At 46.3% G+C, this 20,297-nt stretch overlaps 2 protein-coding genes across 3 annotated transcripts in view; one reads left to right on the top strand and one right to left on the bottom strand.

Moving 5' to 3' along the window:
- slc71a1-1 (solute carrier family 71 member 1-1) overlaps window positions 1-9,535 on the top strand; it is a 13,698-nt gene extending 4,163 nt beyond the window's left edge. The window contains exons 7-12 of one of the 2 annotated variants that reach the window (XM_076279096.1): window positions 4,846-4,959; window positions 5,430-5,501; window positions 5,628-5,740; window positions 6,507-6,604; window positions 6,971-7,122; window positions 7,668-9,535. In XM_076279096.1, coding sequence (XP_076135211.1) covers window positions 4,846-4,959; window positions 5,430-5,501; window positions 5,628-5,740; window positions 6,507-6,604; window positions 6,971-7,122; window positions 7,668-7,877 — 759 coding nt within the window. In that variant the 3' untranslated portion in view covers window positions 7,878-9,535. The other variant, XM_076279097.1, reaches the window with a different exon arrangement.
- A 2,117-nt stretch (window positions 9,536-11,652) lies between these two features.
- On the bottom strand, window positions 11,653-20,228 carry sass6 (SAS-6 centriolar assembly protein). Its single transcript, XM_076277693.1, has 17 exons — window positions 20,078-20,228; window positions 19,784-19,844; window positions 19,249-19,328; window positions 18,879-18,983; window positions 18,556-18,727; window positions 18,349-18,426; window positions 18,129-18,248; window positions 17,401-17,592; window positions 16,571-16,765; window positions 16,183-16,272; window positions 15,697-15,876; window positions 15,095-15,176; window positions 14,727-14,860; window positions 14,302-14,526; window positions 13,404-13,504; window positions 12,984-13,078; window positions 11,653-12,881 (listed from the first exon to the last, which is right to left on the bottom strand). The coding sequence occupies exons 1-17, from the start codon at window positions 20,140-20,142 to the stop codon at window positions 12,799-12,801; spliced, it is 2,058 nt and encodes a 685-aa protein (XP_076133808.1). The 5' UTR covers window positions 20,143-20,228; the 3' UTR covers window positions 11,653-12,798.
- Window positions 20,229-20,297: the final 69 nt, after the last annotated feature.

The raw sequence follows: 20,297 nt of genomic DNA, 5'->3' as shown, positions 1-20,297 counted from the left end.
AATTTCCCCTGGGGATCAATAAAGTATCTATCTATCTATCTATCTATCTTGTTCTGAAAAAAAGAAAAGTACCATTTTTATCGCAGGGATTGAGAACATATCATACCATCGTCTGCAATCAGAGTCAGTGATTTGTTCCCTGCTTCTATCTGTATCACTGCATAGCTCTGCGAGGTACCATGTGCTACTGTATGTGCTGGCTGGAAATATCAAGTGCAAGGCTGTTACTGACAATATTGAGGCAGCTTAAGAGATCCTTCTGAACAGGGGAGGGGGTGCCTTTTGGGTGCTCTATGAGTTGCGAAAACAGCTCAAGGTCAGCTGGCAATCGGCAGCAGCTTCCGCATACTTGCAGAGACCTTCAGGTGATTGGGTGTTGGGTGTTGCGTGGTTGGGGGTTGGGTGGTGATGAGAAATCATATTGGTTTTGTTTCCACATGCTCACAGTCTCCATTGGGCCTCTGAGGCCCTGGAGAAGTTGTTGTAGGTAGTTCATTCATAGCTTGTAAACTAGATGGTTGTATCTGTTAGGACACACACACACACACACACACACACACATTTTAACCACTACTTTTCTGTGTGTAGAGAGCTGCAGGATTGTCTTTATTAGGTCAATATCTCCGTTGTTGTGAGTAAATAAAAGGCTGCTAGTAAAGGCCTCCCATTCCTTAATCTGACTTAAGTGAGTGTGTCACATCATGTGGGAGGAGTGAGGTATAGTGAGGAAGTTTGTGTGTGTGTGTGTGAGACTCTTCTTTGTTGCCAGGTTGAATAAAAGGTCAGGACTGGAGTCTCTGCTCTCCAGTGAAGCTGCTTTTGTTTGTCAGTTTTGAGTTCTGTGGCTCTGTGTGTCACATCACGTGGGAGGAGTGGTGTGTATCAGGAGTGATGTTTAGTGAGGAACTGTGTGTGTGTGTGTGAGTGAGTGAGTGAGTGTGTGAGACTCCTTTGTTGCCAGGTTAAAAAGCAGGTCAGGAGTCTCTGCTCCCACTGAAGCTGCTTTTGTTCGTCAGTTTTGAGTTTTGTGGTACTTTTCTGTTTGGTGTAGTTCTTTGTGCTACATTTGTGTGTGTGTGTGTGTGTGTGTGTGTGTGTGTGTGTGTGTGTGTGTGTTAGAGCCCGACCGATAAAGGATTTTGAAGGCCGATACCGATACAAATATTTTTTGATTTAAAAATCCGATATTACGATATATCGGCCGATATATATATCTATATATATATATATATATATATATATATATATAATTATTATTTTTTTTTTTTTTTTCAGAAACGCGCAACAAAACAGATTTCCCTAACATTAGTTATTTGTAGTTATTTATGAGTATTGACTAAAATAATATGATAATGCATTTTAAAAACAAACTTGTTTATTTTTAAATAATATTGTCACAGTGGAACAGAGGAACATCGAAATATATTAATAATTACAAAAATAATGACGACATTACTATCATCATCATTTGTATTATTAATAAACAAGATAAAGGTCACTCCTAAATGTTTGAGTGTGCGTGTGTAATAATTAGTCCCTATTGCCTTATAAGCTACCTTATAATTAGGCCTACAATGTCAGCTTGCTTATCCCTTTACCTGCACTTTTAAAATTATTTCCATCGAGCTACATCAAACCATTTTCAATCATCAGTTGCTGCCTGCCTTCAAAAACCTACTATTTAGTGATCTAAATCCATTATGTAACTCGTTAATGCTGCTGCTGAACGACAGTCTGAAACGCACACTTGGCGTCATTGGATTTCACACACGTGTAAAAGAAAAGCTAACTTTTATGCACAAGCTACGTTTGATACTTTTTCTCTATGTCTAAATGTTCACTCCTCGCACGTCTAACTTACATTTTACAATACACGGACTGTAACTACAGATATACTAGTTATAAATACAGTAATCATTACTTTATTTAAGCAGAATAAGTTCGTTGTGGTTTCCAAGCTCATTAATGTTAACGTTAGCGGTCTTCCACTGATATTCATGGCATTAGCTAGCTTTGTGGTTAGCTAGTCTATGATGAGCCCTAATTTAGCAATGGATAACGTCATAGTGCAAATTGTAAAACATACGCTTTCAAAATAGCAGGCCGGGGAGAGATGATACGTCTCACTGCTATAACTGTCACGCTATTAAAGAAATACATCTTCAGTCACATTGTCAAAAGTTAAAAGGACAGTCAACTACACTGTAACAACGTAACGTAATTACTCGCTAATTCCGCTTCACTCTCGACTTATTTAACAGCAGCAAAACTGGACATTGTTTTCATGAATTTTGTCATGCTTATTTGAGTTAAGAGAACTGATGGGGATGTTCTTTTAATTGTTATTCAAGCAAAGTCTCGTGACCAAATCACCATGAACACACTTCATGATCTCACTCGCGGATAACTGGTTCTCTCCCTACTCTGGCTGGATCATCAGGTTGCAGGATGTGTGGCGCGTTATACACGAGTGTTGCCAGCAGGGACGGTGTAGAGTGCCCTCTGGTGGACAAACTATACAACGCCAACACTCATGACATGGTTGAAGGGTGTTTCGTCCGTTTTTATTTTATTTTTAAAATATTCATTTATCGGCCATTATAAATGCCGATACCGATAGTTTGGAAAATACCTAATATCGGCCGATAATATCGGCCCGCTGATAAATCGGTCGGGCTCTAGTGTGTGTGTGTGTGTGTGTGTGTGTGTTTTGTGTAGTTCTTTGTGCAGTTCTTTGTGCTGCATTGCTGGTTGTGCGTGCATGCGTATCGAACACCTCTCTCTCTCCTGCGTCGTCTGCAGTCCCTGAGGAAAGTCATGCAGAACTCTATAGTGCTGTGTGTGTGTGTGACCATATCCTAGCCACACACATAGTGTTGTCACGATACCAAAATTATGACTTCGATACAATACCTGCCATAAATATTTTGAGACTCGATACTGAAACGATACCACGGCGAAATCCTAAAATATTTGGAAAAGAAAGGACGCAGACCTCCTCTAAGTGTATTGAGTCATTTTTGTTGAATTTGTTGCACTTTTGTAGTGTGCAGGTCAACTCTGAGTTCTAAACTTCTAAACTTTCTACATGTTTATTATTTTTTATTGTCATTAAAATAGTAGTTTGTGTGATTAAGTAATTTATTGTTTGTTCTTGTTCATTTACATTGTGTGTTTTGACAACAAATTGCCTTATTGGGCTAGATCAAGGTCTGCATGCAAATCACTAAATGCTATGCAGAATTGCCATTAGGCCATCTGATGTAGTTGCAAAGGGGGAAAAAAGTGAAGATATCCGCACACTGTCTTCTTCCCAGTGCTCCCAGTGTGATTTAATAAGGACGTTTCAACCACTCAGGTCTTTGTGAGACGCCATTACATGTTGCAATGTATCTGTGTGTGTATTCCTACATTATGTCTATTTCTTTGATATTTAACATAATTTGCTACCACATAGCCTAAGCCGCCATTATTATTATTATCAACACACTTTGTTGGCATTCTGTGGGCTTTAATGAGTGCATTTCGGGTATCCTATCCTACATCTAGGAAATAATTATTGAACAGATAGATGTTTGCAAGTTATGGTAAAGTTATAGCGTGAACATTGCGCTGTCATCATGTTAGCACACTATGATAAGTCGTTATGTATATCTTCTCAAAATTCACTGATGAAGGAACCACACTTAGGCGATAGCCTTAGCCTTTAACTGAGGTGATGAACTTGGCACTGATCATGTAGTGGTGTTTTCTATAACTATCACTATCTGCGATGTAACGGCTTCTACACACAGTTGCGTTCCGTCAACGCATGCCAGTGGGTGTTCCCAACGGTAGCTATGCAAATTACTTGACTTGAAGTATAACCGTAATTTGATTGGTTGGTGCCGTCCGTCGATTGGCTTGATTGGTCTGTCGGTGCAGCAACAGCTGAACTTCTCAACGCGAGCGACGGGAGAAACGCGACGCGACGGACCCACAATTCAGTTGGGCAACGGATGACGTGAGCCCATGTAAAGTGAATGGGATGCGTCTCCAGCACTGCAACGCACGCAGCTGTGTGTAGAGGCCGTAACTGAAATAGTTCCAGATTTCACTTCAAGCTTTTGTTTGATCCACAAGCCGAGGACTGTCGGCAAAGAACTTGTGTTGACGTTTGCTGCGCACTCACTCACATACTCAGAGCTGCCTGCTTGACACGCCCACTTTCCTAGATGCGTGCTAGGAGCATGGAGAGTGGGAGCAGTTCACACAGACACAGAACGCTATTGTTTTAATAAACTATCAATTCTAAAAATGTTGGAAATTGTATTGTTTTTTGCGTGAGAGCATCGTGATCCCTTTCTTGTGTCGGAACACTACACACAGACACACCACACACACACCACACACACACACACACACAGTGAGGAGTATACCTTGCTGGTCGGGGTCAGCGATGCGGGACACCAGCGCGCTCACTGCAGGAAAAGTGATGCTGGACATGGCGGCCACTGCACCCACCGCCGTGTGTGTGTGTGTGTGTGTGTGTGTGTGTGTGTGTATGTGGGTAAATGTGTGTGTATGTGTGTGTGGGTAAATGTGTGTGTGTAAATGTATGTGTGTGTAAATGTGTGTGCATGCTTGCGTGCGTCTTTTGACAATTCTCTCCTCTGCTGTCTGCAGTCTCTGTGAAAAGTCAAGCAGGACTTTACAGTGCTGTGTGTGTGTGTGTGTATCTGTCTGATGCCTCTGCTCCTTCTCCCAGTCTCTGAGGAAAGTGGGGCAGGACTCTACAGTGCTGTGTGTGTGTGTGTGTGTGTGTGTGTGTGTGTCTCTGACTCGTCTCCTCTCTCTCTCTCCCAGTCTCTGAGGAAAGTGGGGCAGGACTCTACAGTGCTGCTGATCTGTATAACGGTGTTCCTGTCTTATCTACCTGAGGCCGGACAGTACTCCAGCTTCTTCCTCTACCTGCGACAGGTGAGCTATCTCTCTCTTGCTCACTCACACACACACACACACACACACTGCAAATACATACAGCAGTGGTGGTGGCAGCCAGGAGATGGATGTGTTTAGGCTCTTGGGCATCTCATTCTCACAGGAAACAGCAGGAAACGGCTGGTGTGTGTGTGTGTGTGTGTGTGACAAGGGGAAACTGCTATAGTTGGGCAACATTGTGGCTCTCAAAAAACAATTCATTGTGGTTTTTGGATAGACCGGTTAACATTAGGAGAGAGGATGTTGCAAAATGTTGGATTCCTTTGCCTTTGTTGCTGTAAGGTGTTTTGTAAGGTATGTGGTGTGTGTGTGTGTGTGTTGTGTGTTGATGTAAGGTATGTGGTGTGTGTTGTGTGTTGCTGTAAGGTATGTGGTGTATGTGTGTGTGTGTGTGTGTGTGTGTGTGTGTCTTGGGGTTGTCCGTACTGAGGCACTGCTGTGTGTTTCAGATCATGGACTTCTCTCCAGAGAGTGTGGCCGCCTTCATCGCTGTGCTGGGTCTGCTGTCCATCGTCGCACAGGTCAGTACCGGTACAGGACAGCAGGGGGAGACTTCAGTTGATTAGTGAAGTGGGTTACTGTGTTTACAAGTTAATCTCCATGCTCTGTGTGTGTGTGTGTGTGTGTGTGTGTGTGTGTGTAAACAGACGGTGGTGTTGAGTCTGCTGATGCGCTCCATTGGGAACAAGAACACCATCTTACTGGGACTGGGCTTCCAGATACTGCAGCTGGCCTGGTATGGGTTCGGATCAGAACCCTGGTGAGTAACACACACACACACACTCACACACACAGACACACCGAGACACACAGACAGACACACACACACACACACACACACACAGACACACACACACACACACACACACACACACACACACACACACACACACACACACACACAGACAGACAGACACACACAGACACACACACACACAGACACACACACACACACACACAGACAGACACAGACACACACACAGACAGACACACACACACACAGACAGACACACACACAGACAGACACACAGACACACACACAGACACACACACAGACACACACACAGACACACACACAGACACACACACAGACACACACACAGACACACACACAGACAGACAGACAGACACACACACACATTGCCGCTGTCCTGGTATGGGTTCAGCACAGCTGTCCTACAGACACACAGCTCATAAAGTTGCCACATAGACACACACACACACACACACACAAATATACATATTGTTGGCTGTGGCCTGTTCTGTCTGTGGTCCTGGTCTCATTGAGATAGACATGGTATTGATGGGTATTGATTTTGATTGATTGATATTAATATGACGTCCTCCTCTCACTCAGGATGATGGTATTGATTGATTGATTGATTGATTGATTGATTGATATTAATATGACATCCTCCTCTCACTCAGGATGATGGTATTGATCGGTATTGTATTGATTGATTGATTGATTGATTGATTGATTGATTGATTGATTGATATTAATATGACGTCCTCCTCTCCCTCAGGATGATGTGGGCGGCGGGTGCAGTGGCCGCCATGTCCAGCATCACTTTTCCTGCAGTGAGCGCGCTGGTGTCCCGCACTGCTGACCCCGACCAGCAAGGTATACTCCTCACTGTGTGTGTGTGTGTGTGTGTGTGTGTGTGTGTGTGTGTGTGTGTGTGTGTGTAGGCGTAGGCCAGGGCATGGTCACAGGGATCCGTGGCCTGTGTAATAATTCTGTGTGTGTAGGCCAGGGCATGGTCACAGGGATCCGTGGCCTGTGTAATAACTCTGTGTGTGTGTGTGTGTAGGCGTAGGCCAGGGCATGGTCACAGGGATCCGTGGGCTGTATAATAACTCTGTGTGTGTGTGTGTGTGTGTGTGTGTGTGTGTGTGTAGGCGTAGGCCAGGGCAAGGTCACAGGGATCCGTGGCCTGTGTAATAACTCTGTGTGTGTGTGTGTGTGTGTGTGTGTGTGTGTGTGTAGGCGTAGGCCAGGGCATGGTCACAGGGATCCGTGGGCTGTGTAACGGTTTGGGTCCTGCTCTGTACGGTTTCATCTTCTACATCTTCCACGTGGAACTGGACGAGGCTCCCGACGAGGGAATGGACACACATCGTGCACACCATCACCAACAGGTGAGACACACACACACACACTCTGAGACGTCAGTAAAAACCTCCATAATGTGCATTAAAATTGATTGTCACACACATTTATTTCATTTCTCTCCACTATTCTTTCTATTCTTTTCCACTGTTCTATCTCTCTCTTTCTCCTCTCTCTCCATAATTCTCTTTCTTTATTATTCTCTCTCCCTCTCTGTATCATTCTCTCCCTCTACCATTTTCTCTCCATCTCTCTCTCACTCTTTTTCCTGCTCCTCTGTCATTTTCCTTTATATTATTCTTTCTCCTCCCTCTCTCCATCTCTCTCCTTCTCTTTCTACCTCCCTCTCTCCATCTCTCTCCTTCTCTTTCTACCTCCCTCTCTCCTTCCCTCATTCTCTTTCTCCTCCACCCCTCTTCACTCTCTCTTTCTCATCCCTCTCTCCTCTCTCCATCTCTCTATCCCTCTCTTCTTCCCTCCTTCTCCCCCCCACTCTCTCTTTCTCCTGCATCTCTCTATCCCTCTCTCTCTCTCTCTCTCTATCCCTCTCTCTCTCTCTCTCTCTGTTTTGCAGAGTGCCATAATCCCTGGCCCCCCTTTCCTGTTTGGGTCGTGCTCTGTGCTGCTGGCCCTGTTGGTGGCGCTGTTTATCCCGGAGCACCCCCACATGGGCGTGTCGCGTGGGGGCAGCTGGAAGAAGCACACGTCCCCCCACAGCCACCCTCACTCTGCCCAGACCCCCGGAGAGGCCAAGGAACCACTGCTGCAGGACTCCAACGTCTGACACACACTGACACACACACACACACACACACACACACACACAGAGAACGCCAACACCCCAAAGCCAAAACTAGATGTCCCCACAGATCTGCCCCCACCGGGTTCAGCACAGGGGCAACTCTCCTGCTGCTGGACACTGACGTCTGCCCCCCTCTCCCCCACAAAGCCAAACCCTCCTGCCCCCCCCCCCCCCCTGCCCCCAGCACAGGGGCTCCCCTCTCCCTGGACCTGGAGGCACAATCAGGCCTGGATAGCAGCTAGGGGGCCGGACCCAGCTGGGCCAAACCTCCACCGGATCTCTCCCATGGCCTGCTGCTGTGTGTGTGTGTGTGTGTGTGTGTGTGTGTGTGTGTGTGTGTGTGTGTGTGTGTGTGTGTGTGTGTGTGTGTGTGTGTGTGTGTGTGTGTGTGTGTGTGTGTGTGTGTGTGTGTGTGTGTGTGGGTGGGGGTGGGGGTGGGGAGCAGGCGTGGGGGGCAGAGAGGGAGGGAGCCAACACCAAGCGATATCATGAGCATAGCACCACTTTTTCTAATGAGATGAATGCTGTACATAGAGGCGCGGATATATAATGGCGGCTGCGTTATTATAACGGCTTGTATTTATTTCTTTTATTCTGTTCGTTTACGGTCATTATGCCTTTTAAATGTGGTCATTCATGTCATGAGATTCTCCACTGATGCATAGCCCTCAGGGACTCAGGAGTGTGTGCGTGTGTGTGTGTGTATGTGTGTGTGCATGCGAGTGTGTGTGTGTGTGCATGCAAGTGTGTGTGTGTGCATGTGCGTGTGCGCGTGCTCAGAGGATGGAAAGATGGAGTCTGGTCACACACAGAACGTCCAGAGCAAGGAGTAGAACCGTTGCAGAACCTCACTGTCTGGGTCTAATGTAGTGGTTCTTCTGGAGTGGGGGGTTCCTGGTGTTCTTCTCGGTTCTCTTTTCGGTTCTCCGCTCCTGCTGTGAGAAGCCTTAAGAGCCCACTAAGCTGGGTTTAGGTTTGAGAGGGGGAGGGGCTGGACCATTCGCCTTTTTGTTTTTGGTTTTACGTTTTAGTTTTCCCAGAAGCACCTTCTCCATGCTCATATCCGAACGGTGGCCTGTGTGTCGCGACTCGTCTCACTCCAGTTATTGGTGCCTTCTTCCTCACACACTGCTGGTGTACTCTAGACGAGGGTGGGGTAGGGTGGCACCCCCCCTCCCCTCCCTCTCTTTGGATGTTCACCTGAGCCTTTATGTTGACGTTTCAGAGATTGTCCTCTGAGCTGCGAGGTGTGCCACTGCTCACCGGGGCCCCCTGGTGGCCAATTATGGACTCAACAAGTTCAGTGAGAACAAGACCAGAGAAATGGGCCACCTCACCCTCGCAGTCGTGACACTTGACCAAATAACTAGAGATCTTTGGAATTATAACAGGTGTGAATTTATCTGATCTATTTAGCTGTGTGTTTTACTTATTTAAGAGGTGTTTTTTTTCTTTCTCTCTGTAATATATTTGCGATTTCAGGAGTTCTGTCTGAGACTGTGTGCTTTCATTGCTGTTTTTTTTTCTGTTTTCTGTGGTTTGCTGCCTTTCATCTCCATTTTAACATGATGTCGTTGACTGAACCTGTAAATATCTTGAGAGTATGCGGCCATGCATTTCAATAAAGTTGGATATTTTGACGTAAGCTGCACTGTGCGAGTTCCTCCCCTTCAGACACACACCTGGATCTCATTTACAAAACTGTGCAGAATTGACATGTAAAGGTGGCGTACACAGCACACACTGCAAGTGCGTGCTCAACAATATGCTGATTTATAATAGTGTGCATGGCATGCATGTCCTACGCCATGTCCTACCCTTAATAAATCACAATCCACTCCGAATGTGGCAACACCTGTGCAGGCGTCATGCCACACCCCAACTTACCGATACATAATCAGAGAAACGCCCTTACTTAATATACGTAATATTGATCTTTAGAGAACACAAATAAACGCCCTTACTTATTATTGATAATCAGAGAAACACCCTTACTTAATATTGATCTTTAGAGAACACAGGGAAGCACAGGCTGATAAGAAAGCTGTATTTTGACGTAGCCAAAGCCGCACCTGCGCCGCCTCAGTGAGGGCTCTGCCAGGACATGCGTGCGATGCTTGTGGGGCGGTTTGGCTTCTCCTGGCCCAGTAGAAGCATCAGGTGGTTCTGCATGCTGGCCCAGTAGACGCGTGGATGGTTCTACCCACTCTGATGTCTTACTCTCAGGGTTCCCACGGGTCATGGAATTTCTGGAATATCATGGAATTTTAGGAAGTCTATTCCAGACAAGGAAAGTCAGGGAATTTGATCATTCTTGGGGCAAAGTCATAGCCTAGAAATCTAGACGCGCCCCTAGTGGCAGCAAATTACATTTGCGGCCAGGGCTAGCAAAGTCATGGAATATCAGGGATTTTTTTTTTTCAATCGTCCTGGGCTGGAATACCTGTTCACAGGTGCCAGTAGTTGGTCGACTCCATGCAACACAGATGTGAAGCAATTCTCAGAAATAATGGTAATGCAACTAGATATTAGTGCAGTGATTCAAAGTAAAGCAAAATCTTGAGACATTTTTCAGTTTATACAGTAAATGTTTGAGTTTGTAAAGAAAAATGCAAACACTGCTATTTCTTTGAACAGCCCAACATACCGAACATTCCTTTTCCTTCACTTTCTGTAAAGGTATAACACAAACTTAATCAATTTTGGTCATGTTTTGATTTGAAATTGAATGTGCAGTGTTCCCAATGCATTGATATTATGGAATTAGCCGCTATTCTAAGGATTTTGAGCTTTATTCAGTTTTTTAAAACACACTGCTATTATTATGAGTGCCGCGCAGCGAAGCGGCGGTCATAGGGCATGTAACCCCACATGGATAGCATGGAACCTCCTGTTTTCGTTTTGATCTGTAGCCCCCCCGCTGGACTGGACCCCCGAAAGGAGGGTAGGGCAGACACAGTTTTCTGTGAATATCTCGAGAACCGTAGGGTTTAGGAGGACCATTTTTTTTTTGTATGTTGATCTCAAAGGGCCATGTCAACCCATTCCATATGCACACATGTGCATAAACAGATACACACGCACACACACACATTCACAGTAATCCTACGGATGACACATACTCACACAGTACATATATACGCATGCATGCACATGCACACACACAGGCACATAAACAGGCAAACACACAAGCACATGCACGCACACACACCCACCCACATAAACATAAACATGTACATGCACACAATTCAAAAATTTCTCCGAATTATGAACAGGCAAGATGGGGGTGGGGTTGTATAAAATGTATATTACATGTGAAATCTATGAACTAATCATGTTTTGGTACTTGTTGTCTAGCAGATACCAGTGAGAATTGAGTGTGCATAATGCAATTCAGTGAGACAGTTAGAATCATATATGCCTTTCAGCGTGACTTATTTTTGTGGAAAACATGTGCTGGACTGGGCAGCGGTCATATTTTGTACCGCTCTGCGGTACATCTAGTTCTGCACATAACTGTATAGGTCATGGAATTTCAGGGTTTTTTGTCAGGGAAAAGTCATGGAATTTTATTGAACCTACCTATGAATCTACTCCATGGATCTAACACATACATTTCACCCATATATATGATATACATTCATATTTAAATAATTCCAGTCACATTTTGTAACATTGTACTAATAAAACAGGAAATGGCACATGTTCAAATTCAGATATTGTTCAAGAGAGAAGCCTGCGAGACAGTATGCTTTGACATGATTTATTCATTCACAACTTGACAACAAAATGTTGACAAAGAAATATATACACAGAGTATGTTCATTAATTTGCCTTGTACGTACATATATACAAACAGTTCACACACAGCAAACAGCACCCATCAAAATCATCAGGTAGACTTGCACCCTTTCAACATTGTTCTGAGGAATTACATCTAAAGATAAAGTCTCCTTTGACGGTCTAAACAGCATCGGCCAGTCAGGTGTAGGTCACCCCTATCATGTAAACGGCCAGGTGTACGTCCCCCCCCCCCTACCAGTAAATGGTCAGGTGTGTACGTCACCCAGCTAGCGGTGGTTCAGATGCTGTTAGTCGCTCCTCTGAGCTCTGACCCTGACTACGCTGAAGGGGACGGCTGCCATCTTGTCTGAGTGGCAGACATCACATCTTTACTGCAGCGGAGGGGAGCCACTCCTGACGACAGGCGGCTCAGGTTCAGGCATCGGGGACAGATCAGGGAGCAGCTCTCTGGAGCCGCGTCTGAAACAGATCCACGACCCGTTTGGACCCCAAGGCACAGTGATGGCACACACACCAAAGCAGGCCTCTCACGTTAGCATCATGCTATTGGCCCCTGAGCTACAGGTGTTCAAGTCATCCCTGGTTTTCACAGTAAGTGGATAGCATTAGCATGTTAACACGCTACAGGCTTTTCTGTTTGTGGATAGCATTAGCATGCTCTAATGCTGTTTAAGTGGTTTCATGAGTTAGCAGCTGACATTAGCATGCTAGACTTCTCGAATGGTGTTTGATGGCTGTAGGGTGCACCTGTCTGGCCTGCTGTTAGCTCTAATTCTTCACACACACTTGTGTCCTAACACACACACGCGCAAAACACACGTTGATCAATTTTGTTGAACAAACCAATCCTAAAGACAAATATCCCAGCAAACTGATTTGATGGCAAATGATTGAGCTGATAAAAAAATACTGGTTTAATAAATAACAAAACGCACAACATGGATAAAAAAAATATTGCTGAAGTTAATGCATGGCTTGTGTGTCTTTTTCGTTCTCTCTCTCACTCACACCCACACACACGGTGTGAATCCCATGATCCTGTTGTGGGTGTGGGCGGTGCAGGTAAGGTGGAGCCGTTCATGAGAAGGTCGTCTAGAGGTCACCCTGGGAAGTAAGCGGACGGGGCAGTGGAGACGGACAGTCCTCCAGCCTTGGGCCTGTTCAGTGCTGGCTTGGGGACTTCTGCAGAGAACCAGAAGCAGCAGAATCCCCCTCAGTAAACACACACGTTTATATAGCCGTTACCCGTGTCCAGGTGCGCGTTTGTCAGGTGTGCATTGTTACCTTTGTTCATGTTCATGTTGGTTAGGAGCCCACGGAGTGGGATGCTGTCGTCACGTCTCTCCAGGTACTTTGAATCCAGACCTACAGGGTCATCACTGGATATACAACACACACACCCACAGAGTTATTAACGGGCAATTCCACGGAAAATGGACTTTTTGTCACATCCATAACGCCAGTGAAATGCCTTGGCATTTGTATGATGTGAATGATAATTCATTTTTTGTGCATTTTTTCTCATTTACATTCTTCAGCCAAAAATAACAAATGCTCAAATTCCATGTAATCATTCACATCATACCATACCATCACATTTTATTGGCGTTATGATGTTACAAAAAATTTAATTTTCCATGGATCATAGTGAGTCAATATTAGTGTGTGTGTGTGTGTGTGTGTGTGTGTGAGAGAGAGGCTTACTTCTCTTTGTTGGAGGGGGGCATACGTGTAACAGTAGGACTGCCATCCCTCCTCTCCACAGGAGACAGTGAAGGCTTGGCACTCATAGGGTTAAACTGGACCTGGTTGGTACACACACACACACACACACACACACACACACACACACACACACACACGGTAAACGATTATATTGAAGGCAGAAGTAATTCAAGTCCAGTAGTTCATGCAAAGGAGAGAGGAAATGGGAACGGAGAGAGGAGATGTGAAAAGGAGAAGAGAAGAGAGGGATGAGGAGATGTGAAAAGAAGAAGAGAAGAGAGGGATGAGGAGATGTGAAAAGGAGAAGAGAAGGATGAGGAGATGTGAAAAGGAGAAGAGAAGAGAGGGATGAGGAGATGTGAAAAGGAGAAGAGAAGAGAGGGATGAGGAGATGTGAAAAGGAGAAGAGAAGAGAGGGATGAGGAGGCTGCAGAAAAAAATATATGAGAACCGTAAGGATAGAAGAGAGGAAGAGGAGAGACAAAAATGAGAGAAGAGGAGCGAGAGAAGAGGAGAGAGAAGAGAAGAGAAGACATGTAGAGAGGAGAGAGAGAAGAGAGAGAAGAGAAGAGAGAAGGATGTGTAGAGAAGAGGAGAGAGAAGAAGAGAGAGAAGAGAAGACATGTAGAGAGGAGAGAGAGAAGAGAGAGAAGAGAAGAGAGAAGGATGTGTAGAGAAGAGGAGAGAGAGAGGACATGTAGAAAGGAGAGAGAAGAGAGAAAGACAAGTAAAGAGGAGGGGCAAGGAGAGAGAGTGAGAGAGAGAGAGAGAGAGAGAGAGAGTAAGAGAAGACCGAAAGGAGTAGAGAGAAGGACAAATAAAGACAGAAAGAAGAGTAGAGAGAAGAGAAGAGAAGTAGAGAAGGGGTGGAGCGTGCCTTGGGTCCAGAGGCCTGAGGGTTGTGCAGGCCGAATACGGGCCGGCCTCCTGCACTGGGGAAGGAGTGTTTGGAGTTTAACGTGGAGGTCACGGGGTACCCCAGACCTGACGGCGACGTAGAGGGGTACCCCAGACCTGACGGGGAGATGGAGGGGTACCCCTGACCTGACGGAGACGTAGAGGGGTACCCCAGACCTGACAGGGGAAAACTCCTGCCATCAAGCTGAGAGTGAGGGAAAGGGAGGGAGGGAGAGGGAGAGGGAGAGAGAGAGAGAGAGAGAGAGAGAGAGAGAGAGAGAGAGAATTCCACAGCACTCATGATTAGCTTACCCCTCACATCACTTCAAATCAACACGGAATGATTTTTCTTTTTTGCACACAATTTGGAACACTCCAAACACACACACACACTCTCATATCTACCAGGTTACTGGAGGCTCCGGCCATCCTGAGACCTGCTCCTGCAGAGAGGGCTGGAGGCGACTCAAACGCACCCGGACTCTCATGTTTCCGTGACAACTGGTTCTCATTCAGCTGCTTGTTGAGCCACGTGATCACTGAAAGGGAGAACCACACACACACACACACACACACACACACACACACACACACACACACACACACACACACACACACACACACACACACACACACACACACACACACACACACACTTTTACCAATGCTGCTCATAAAACATCAAATAAAATGCACTTTCCCACTATGCAAGAAAGTTCGACTTCATTTTGGGGCTTAACAGACTTCAATAGAACTGCAGCTGGGTTCCGTACCGTTCTCGTTGGTCTTCAGCACCTCTCGGCTCTCATCGAGCTTCTGCGCCGTCGCGTCCAGCTGCTCCTTCAGCTTACTCACCTGAGAGGACACAGACAGGTCAAGCTCACCTGAGCGACTACCTCAATCTCACCTAACACACCTGAGAGGACGCAGACAGGTCAAGCTCACCTGAGCGACTACCTCAATCTCACCTAACACACCTGAGAGGAAGCAGACAGGTCAAGCTCACCTGAGCGACTACCTCAATCTCACCTAACACTACCTCAATCTCACCTAACACACCTGAACAATGAGTGGTTACCTCAATCTCAACCCACTCACCTGAGTGGTTACCTCAATCTCACCCTAATCACCTGACCAACCCCACCCCACTCACCTCAGCGAGTAACTAAACCCCACCTTACACACCTGAGCAACTACCTCATCGTACTGACCTGAGTAAATAAAGAATGTCTATGAAGATGTCTTCATAGCGTTGTGAAACACGGGTAGATTCAGCCATAGAGTTCTCGCTCACCCGAGTGACTATCTCAGCTTCACCTTACTCACCCACACGTGTGCGTACGCCGTGTGTGTGTGTGTGTGTGTGTGTGTGTACCTCGTCGTCTCGCTGTGTGAGCTGCGTCTGGGCAGCCTGCAGCTGCGTCTGCGTCTGCTGCAGCTTGTCTGCCGTCTCCTTCACAAGTTTCTCCTGAGACACAGTCACAGCGTTCTTCACCTTCATCTTCCCCACGAGCATCTTCACGTCGCCCTGCAGCTTCTTAATGATGCTGTTCGCCTACACACACACACACACACACACAGACAGAGTTAACACACACACACAAACATAGCACCGCCTTCACGTTGCCCTGCAGCTTCTTAATGATGCTGTTCGCCTACACACACACACACACACACAGTTTAACACACACAAACACGCCTACGCCTTCATGTCGCTCTAGAGCTTTTCCCATAATGCTGTTCACCTAAATACATACACGCGTTAAATACACACACACACCAGACCCTTCACCACGCCCTGAACCTGATATTGTATGCCAACACACACGCACGCACGCACACACACACACACACAGCTCACCTTAATGAGTTCCTCAGACAGAGACTTGACTGTGGTCTCCAGCCGTCCAATCTGCAGCTGTTTGCTCTCCGCATTGCCCTCCACCGACGTCTGCAAACGGACACACCCCACACCCAATCAACAGGCCATCACCAATACCATCAACATCAGCATGAATTTGTACTTAGAGAGTGTGTGTGTACTTATTTATTTGTGTGTGTGTGTGTGTTTGTCTGTGTCTATTTATTTATTTATTTATGTGTGTGTACGTGTTTGTGTATTTATTTGTATGTGTGTGTGTGTGTGTTTGTGTATTTATTTGTATGTGTGTGTGTGTGTGTTTGTGCATTTATTTGTATGTGTGTGTGTGTGTGTTTGTGCATTTATTTGTGTGTGTGTGTGTGTGTACCTTCTGCTGCTGCGTGGCGTCCAGTACGTCCCTGGTGCGCGCGAGCAGCTGCTCCTGGTCCTTGACTTCCTGCTCCAGCACGGCGACACGCGTGTGCAGCTGGTTGAGCTCGCGCTCCTTAGCATGGCACTCCTGGTCCAGCGTGCCGTTCTCACGACGCAGAGATGAGACCTGCTGCTTCGCCCGCTGGCATTCCTACACACACACACACACACACAGTACATTAACACACAACAGTACACAAACAGATCCAGATCCACACACACACACACACACACACACACACACACACACACACACACACACACACACACACACACACACACACACACACACACACACACACACACACACACACACACACACACACACACACACACACACACACACACACACACACACACACACACACACACACACACACACACACACACACACACACACACACACAGTACATTAACACAACAACAGTACACAAACAGATCCATACATACACAAACGTACACACACGCACAGGTACATATACACACATAAGCTGTGTCCCGTTTCAGGGGCTGAATGCTTTGAAGCGGCGGAACACAATAATATGGCTCTGTTACGTCATGAGCCTACTAGGCCTACTGATCTTTCTCAGACTCATGTTCGTGAAAAGCATGCTTTCAACACGTCCAGATCACCTAAACATGTACACAGACAAGCTATGTGCTGTGTGTACAGCTTGTTAGCAAAAACACATACACACAGTTAAAGTGATCATGAGAGATCCCATTTGATCATCGGACAGAGTGCAAACTGACTGTCACCCTCTCAGTCACAACACACACACACACCTCCTCTACGCCGGTGAGTTTGGCCTTGAGGTCCCGGATGGTGGCCTCGTTGCGGTAGCGCCGGTCGGTGAGGTCGCGGCTGGAGGCGTCCAGCTCGGCCAATCGGCTCTGCAGCTGCTCCGTGCTGCGCTGGTGTGCAGTCTCCAGCTCACGCCGTAGCTGCTCATTCTGCTGCAGCAGCCGCGTCTGAGTCTGCACACACATACACACACACACACACACACACACACACACACACACGCACACACACATGCACACACACACACACGCACACACACACGCATGCACACACACACACGCACACACACGCACACGCACACACATGCACACACACACACATACATACAGATACACACGCGCGCACACACACACACAGATACACACGCACACAGATACACACGCACACAGATACACACGCACACACACAGATACACACGCACACAGATAGAGACACACACAGATAGAGACACACACAGATAGAGACACACACAGATAGAGACACACACAGATAGAGACACACACAGATAGAGACACACACACACAGACAGACAGATACACACGCACACACACACACAGTTAAGACACTGCAAAATTGTAGCATATGACCATATGCCTCAGAACTATGCCTCTTGTGTGTGTGTGTGTGTGTGTGTGCTTGGGGTTTCTCCTCTCACCCACTCTGTTTGGTCAGTTTAAGATGAGATGTGTGTGTGCGTGTGTGTGTTCACCTCGAGAGCCTTCTCGCGCTCTGTCGTAAGATCCTGTGTGTGTTTGGTGGACAGTGAGGTGGTCTGGGACGTCCACTCGGAGCGCAACTTGTCCAGCTCTCTACTCTTCTCCGCCAGAGTCTGACCAGAAGAGAGACCACGATACGTCACACACAGCTCATTATTAACACACACTCCCTGTACGTACCCCCCCCCCCCCCACACACACACACACCCCTACCTGCTGGGTGAAGCTCAACTGCCTGGACAAATCCTCCTCAGTCTTCTTCAGCCTTTGCTCTAACAGCTGCTTCTCCTCCTGTCAATTACAACACACACACACACACCATCTGAATACACACACACACACCATCTGAATACACAACCTTAACAGTCAACAATATGCCACCCAACACAAACAGAGGTTTGTGACAGGTGTGTATCTCACCTTCATGTTGGCCAGGCAGGAGGCGAGAAACTTCTTGATCTCCACGTCGGTGCCATGGAGCAGCTTGAGAGACAGGTGCGTCAGATGCTTGAAGGGGTTGGTCTCCACCACGTTGAGGCTCGCAGGGCCATGGTCAAGGGAGGACGAGGAACAGCACAGCTGTAGCAGGAACCTGCAGGGGATGAGAACCAGAGGAACCGGCTGAGTTCTGCCCCCGAGGCTGGGGAACCGGCTGAGTTCTGTCCCCGAGGCTGGGGAACCGGCTGCATACTCATGACACATGCGCCTGAAAGGTGGAGGATTTGCGCATCACATGGCTTTACCTTGGGCTCTCCTTGTCCTGCTCGATAAGACACTGTTCCAACAGGTCAATGAACCTTTGGGGGAAGGAGCTGAAATCCACCAAGAGGCCCTGCTGCACCTTCAAACTGGAGAAACAGAACAGGTTGTGGCTCAGAGACCCAGTTATTTGATTTCCTACAAAGGAATTTTCTCTGAGAAAGTGGCAATTCCACGGAACACTGTCACGTCCATAACGCCAACTAAGTACCATGGCATTGTGTTGCCGTTATGAATGTGACAGTTTTGCGTGGAATTGCCCTGTTACAAATAGTCAACAAATCCACAATAATATAAGGAATGAAATGCATTAGGAGTTTTCATCTTGTCTACTTAATAGTGTGAGATGTGTACCTTTGGAAATCCTCCTCTGATATGGTGAGGTTGTACAGAAAGTACAGGTCCACATCATCGGTCAGCCGTATGACCAGATCCTATAGAAATATTATAAACAGTCTCTTTGAAACCATGTGCACTTTTTCTACAATCGGGATGAAATTCAAAGAGCATCTGGTGTCTTGGTTTCTGTAAATAGGCCTTGTTGGTAGGTGATAGAATATTTCAAGGGAATGTGAGAAATATAGGGAACATTCCAGGTTTTAAGGGGGAACAGCTCACATTTATTGTTGATTAAATATAGCTCAGAGGCATGTACGGTTTACACAAACAGTATAAGGACGTACGTATGCATCAAACGCCATATTTAAAGATCATATTAGCAACCAGGTCTAGCGTCATTGTTAGCAACTTTAGTAGTCGTCCAGTTTGTTCAGTGAAATGCAATATATATTTCAGATCCCTGTCGTGCAAAATCTTATCAAACTCTGACAAAAGGGTCAGCAGTGCCACTGACCCAAAGGAGATTATCAGATGAAAGCGGTTAACTTACCTTTTTATGAATCGGATTACTAGTGAACTGAAGTTCAACACTAATTCGGATTGTTGAACGCCTGTAAATGTACGAAACAAACATAAGCATAGTCATCTCTCAATAACAAAACGATTATCGTGAATTATTCTGGTGTCAGCTGCTGTGTGGACTTCAACATCTGTTGGTGAAAGTAACTACCTGCCATGATTGAATGGCAACCCTAGCTAGCTAGCCAACTCGTTGAACATAAAGGGCTTGGTAGCCTTCTAACGTTAGCTAGGAGGTTAGCGGAATACATAAAAGTTAACATACCGGTCATCGCAGTCTTTACATTTCACGTGCACTTGCAATTTCTTGTTGAACAGTATCTCCGTCATCGTTGTTTCATATTCCCCAAAAAGTCTACAAGAAAAGCATATATACACTCTCGGTTTCTAAACCTCTAAAAATTTCGAGTTTGGCGCCTCTGTCCCGCGAATGGCCGTTGTGGGCGAAAGTTGAAAGGCGGAAGTTACGAAGATTACGTCATTCT

This window comes from Alosa pseudoharengus, unplaced genomic scaffold (assembly GCF_046254945.1).
Source record: "Alosa pseudoharengus isolate Yale_2024_CS ecotype anadromous, Long Island Sound unplaced genomic scaffold, YU_APseudo_1.1 YU_APseudo_1.1_scf_11, whole genome shotgun sequence".
In the NCBI taxonomy this organism is placed as follows: Eukaryota; Metazoa; Chordata; class Actinopteri; order Clupeiformes; family Clupeidae; genus Alosa; species Alosa pseudoharengus.
Note: the sequence above shows the minus strand (reverse complement) of the source record. Positions and strands in the feature narration are given on the sequence as shown.